The sequence below is a fragment of the Euphorbia lathyris genome, chromosome 7 (assembly GCF_963576675.1).
Source record: "Euphorbia lathyris chromosome 7, ddEupLath1.1, whole genome shotgun sequence".
Lineage (NCBI taxonomy): Eukaryota > Viridiplantae > Streptophyta > Magnoliopsida > Malpighiales > Euphorbiaceae > Euphorbia > Euphorbia lathyris.
In genome coordinates this window covers 16,875,762-16,880,380 of record NC_088916.1, presented here as the reverse complement: position 1 = coordinate 16,880,380, position 4,619 = coordinate 16,875,762, and the positions used below count along the sequence as shown (strand labels likewise).

At 37.7% G+C, this 4,619-nt stretch overlaps 1 protein-coding gene across 1 annotated transcript; it reads right to left on the bottom strand.

The window, feature by feature from the left end:
* Positions 1 to 1,440: 1,440 nt before the first annotated feature.
* On the bottom strand, positions 1,441 to 4,113 carry LOC136200453 (putative receptor protein kinase ZmPK1). Its single transcript, XM_065990831.1, has one exon. The coding sequence runs from the start codon at positions 4,032 to 4,034 to the stop codon at positions 1,608 to 1,610; it is 2,427 nt and encodes an 808-aa protein (XP_065846903.1). The 5' UTR covers positions 4,035 to 4,113; the 3' UTR covers positions 1,441 to 1,607.
* Positions 4,114 to 4,619: the final 506 nt, after the last annotated feature.

Here is a 4,619-nt window from a genome sequence, read left to right as displayed (position 1 = left end):
AAAAAATAGACAACAGAATTGAACCTTCCTCTCACTTTCCTAATACTTCATTCTCAACTTCTTATCTCTTATTACCATCTCTAGTTCCCAGAACCCAACCAACAACAATGGCCAAACCATGCTTGTTCATATCCCTGCTCTTCATTCTCTTCACCACTTCCTTTTCCTGTCCTGATTATCAAAAGCAAGCCCTTCTCCAATTCAAATCCTTGATCATCAAAACTCTTGACTCTTCCCCCATTTCTGATTACTCTCTTTTCGGCTTTGATTCATGGAATTCGAGCTCTGATTGTTACCAATGGGAACTGGTGGGCTGTAATAATCATTCATCTGTCACAGCTCTCTATTTTTACTCTCTAGTTTCATCTTAAGACCAATTATCAATCCCTTCTTCAGTTTTATCACCTTTTTTCCACATTCATACTTTGATGTTTCTCGATTTATATAAATCACATACTCGGTCAAATTCCATCAAACATGTTTTCCAATCTTACCAGGTTGTTTCATCTTGACTTGATGCTTAACAACTTCACTGGATCAATTCCTCCTCAAGGTTTTTCAACTGAGTTATCTTCAGTATCTCGATTTGAGCAGTAATGGCCTTACTGGTACACTAACTCGGGACATTGCTTCTCTTAAGAGCCTGAGAGTGTTGAAATTGGATTATAATTCTTTAGCAGGAAATGTCCCTGAAGAAATTGGAAACCGACAAAGTTACAGCAGTTGAAACTGAATTGTTGGTCGGATTCCATCTTCAGTTCTCTATCTGAAGGAGTTGCATGTTCTGGATTTGTGGGAAAATCGTTTAACAACGGAGAAAATAGTGTATTTGATTTTTATTTTTTATTTTGAGATTCTTTTGTAATAATTAGATAATAAAGGGGGTTAATTTATAAAATAAATAAATATAAGGACCAAATTAACTATTTTTCCTTTGACTTTTAACACCGTTAGTCAATTTGATATGTGTTTGCTAACGAAATGAACCTCAAGGTACTCATTTGTCAACTTTTAAACTACATAGTCTATGTTTGAAAATAACCCAAACCACAAGGTTTATTTTTATACTTTTCCCATCAAACTATTGGTATTGTGCGCTTGTCATACAATAAAATATGAGAAAATTATAATCCTAGGTATTTAACTACCTTCCCACCAACAAATATATGTTATAGAAATTTTGAATAAAATTTTGTCAGCCTTGGTAATTAGATTTTTTCAGCCTAGGTGAATTTATCTTTTTGGCAAGTATAAGCCTTTTTTGACAAATATATATATGAAATATCATCCTCATCTTCTTCTTTGTACATACCATTGTTGTACTTTATAATTGAACAGGTAGAAGCTCCAACAAGTCCAAATATTTCCTAAACTTACCAAAAGATTTTTAAGAAAATTAAAAACTATTCTGACATAAATAACATATTTCTAAGATATGATGTAATGCAATGAAAAAAAAAACTTTCGGTGCAATACATCCATTTAATCAAATAATACCACGTGTATATATTTATTTCTTAACACCAATCATCTCCGATGAATTGATATACAACCCACTTTTAATTGATTGAGTGTATTACACTCAATGTACAACAAAAGTTCTTATATTAACGAGTGATCTCTTCTTCATCGTCATGCTTAAGCATTTTAACTACATGTCTCATAGTAGGTCTAGCATCTTTGTCTTCTAATACACATTTCAATGCTACTCCAATCATAATCTTCAACTGATTCTTGTCATATTTCCCTTCTAATCGTGGATCTACAATCATTTCCATCGTAGAATTAACTAATCCAGTTCCACCAACCTTTTCTTTCACCCATCTAACTACTCCCGTGTCTCCTGAATCGGCTAAAGGGCTCTTTCCGGTTACTATCTCAAGCAACACCATTCCGTAACTGTATACATCCACCTTTGAGGTTATGGGGAGATTGAATACCCATTCTGGAGCAATATAACCTCTTGTTCCTCTTATTCTCGATAACCTTGAAATCTCGTGGCTATCACTTTTTAATGGTTGTGATAGCCCGAAATCGGACAATTTCGGCTGGAAATCAAGGTCTAGAAGTATGTTTTGAGGCTTTACATCGCAATGTAAAACCCATTCTAAGCATTCTTCATGTGTATAAGCAAGACCTTTCGCGGTGCCTAAAGCAATGTTGAATCTCTTTCCCCAATCAAGTGTATTGGAAGATAGGTTTTCGGATAATGATCCGTGCTCCATGTACTTGTAAACTAGAAGCCTGTGCTTTCCTTCCGCGCAATATCCCCACATTTCGATCAAGTTCATGTGATTAAGCTTCCCGATAACGCTTACTTCTGCTCGGAATTCCGCTTCTCCCTGGTTGTCGTCATTGATCATGAGTCGTTTTATCGCTGCAACTCGATCATCTGATAATATGCCTTTGTATACAATTCCTCCTGCTCCTCTTCCTATTTCTTCATCGAAATTTCGAGTCGCCTTTTTCAGTTCTGCGTAGGTGAATTTTCGAAACCCTGTCGCGATTTGAAGGTAACCTTGGTGAGCTGCATCTGAATTATGATGTGTTCTTATCAAGAAACACCATACAACGAAAATGACCGCGAACTCGATTGCTCCGAAAATCCAAGCGAACCACAGAACGAACTTCAAAGATCCGTTTTCATGGCCTTTTGTATACACTCTGTCAAGTTGCTTGATCATGGCCATTTCACCCGAGCAAACAACTTTCATGTCTTCAACATAATGCGAGGAAAAAGAAGTCTGGTTTTTCGGAACTTTCAAGTAAATATCGCCTTCGAAATTAGGTGAATGTCGTCCGTTTAGCAGCATCGTTTTCGCGAAACAATAAGGAACATTACTCGGATAATCATGCTTGATGAATTTCAATTGAAAACCAAGGCAATCACATCTTTCTAAGCACAAATTTTCACACATTTCTAAAGTGTAATTAGGACGGAAAGCGAAATCATACCCATAAAACTCAACATGAGTAAACTGAACAAAAGTAGATTCACTCCCTGAACAAGGAAGCTCGAAATCAGATTCGCAACCCAAAGACCAGTCTTTTACATTCTTCATCTTAAATCCCCGAAGACACGAGCATTTCGTGCCAGAATTCGGATCCTGGCTGCACACACTATTGGGGCCGCATATCCCATGAATCCTGCACGGCTCAGACATGGCTTGCCACGAAACAGTCCATGCTTCTGCCGAGTTTTCTCGACTGTACAGCCGAAGATTACCATCAAAATCAATGGTCAATCTCCGCTGCATATGCACGTCATTATCATCCGACATAAAATTGAAACCATCAGAAGAAGTAAAATTTCCCAAAAAATCAAAAGAGGCAATTCTACTGTTGTTATAACTAGATCTTCCAGCTTCCCAGCTCATAAGCTCAGGATCCGGCCAATAAATGCTTGAAGTTTCCGGTCCGTGATAAAGAAGACGAAGAACATTATCGTTATCGAAATAAAGCTTAAAAAATCCTGAACTGTAATTGCTCCGACTCCGAGATGAAACAAGCTCCCAGTCTTTAGCGAGGGATTGCCGAGGAAGGAGAGTATTCGTCGGAAAATCGAAGCTCTGCCAAATTACAGAGCCATCTGATTTCCGCAACACAAGATTTCCACTCTCCTGAAGGAATAAATTCAGAGAATTAGATTCTGAAACCGTGTTTGTAGACCAGACAGTAGCTCGGCCGGCGTCGGTTAAGATAAGATTGCCGGATTTCTGAAGAGAGAGCCCCGAACGCTTCCCGTTAATCGGTTGGTCGCGGTTTGCCATCCAGATTACGGTGCAGTTGTTGGTGCAGAAAGGTTCGGTGAACCATATGGCAAAGCAGAAGGCGTTTTCGCCGACGGGGAAGAATCCGGCGGTGAAAGATCCGTTTGGTGAAATTAAGAAATCGTTTGTGTTCTCTACTGATAGAGATGAGCCTTGGGGTAGAGAATTAGAAGCTGTTGAGAAGAGTGAAGAGGATAGAATCAAAATCTGAGCAAGTAAGAAATACGGAACCGCCATGGATTTGGAGGAAGTTGAGATACTCATGATTAATGTCGTTAGATTTCGGACTTATAAGCGTGTGCTGCCTGGTTAAATGCACAGTTCCTTCCTCGTTGCAACTGTATATGATTGTTTCAAAACGGGTCAAGCAATCTGGAATTCTTTTTTTGGATTTATAACGTATGCTGCTGAGTTAAATTTAGCTTATTGACCAGGGCGGAGAGAGGGGCCGGCCCTTCTGGTCCCGGAACCACCACGATCACAAGTAGTTTCGGTTCTCTGTCTCTATAAAATTTGAGACTGTGGTGGTTGCAGTCCTCTTTCCAATTTTTTTTTTTAATCTTTGGTGTTGAATTAATATCCCAAAATTAGCACAGATCCTGTTATGCTCTCTCTAAATCTAAAATTCTATTTTTTTTGCGTGTTATGCCATTTTTAAATCCAAATTTTTAATTTTTTTTGGCCTATTATGTTTTCATTGACACAAATTTTTTTTACATATTAAGAATCTTAAACACAATGTAGCTTAATTTTGAAAAGTTTTATATTGGTGTTTAAAAATTGGTTCTTAACCATCAGATTATAACACATATATATACGAGAAAAAAATTTCAACAAGTTCAATTTAGC

Excerpts from the sequence above, each read along its gene's own strand:
- LOC136200453 (XM_065990831.1), bottom strand. The coding sequence starts at position 4,034 with ATGAGTATCTCAACTTCCTCCAAATCCATGGCGGTTCCGTATTTCTTA.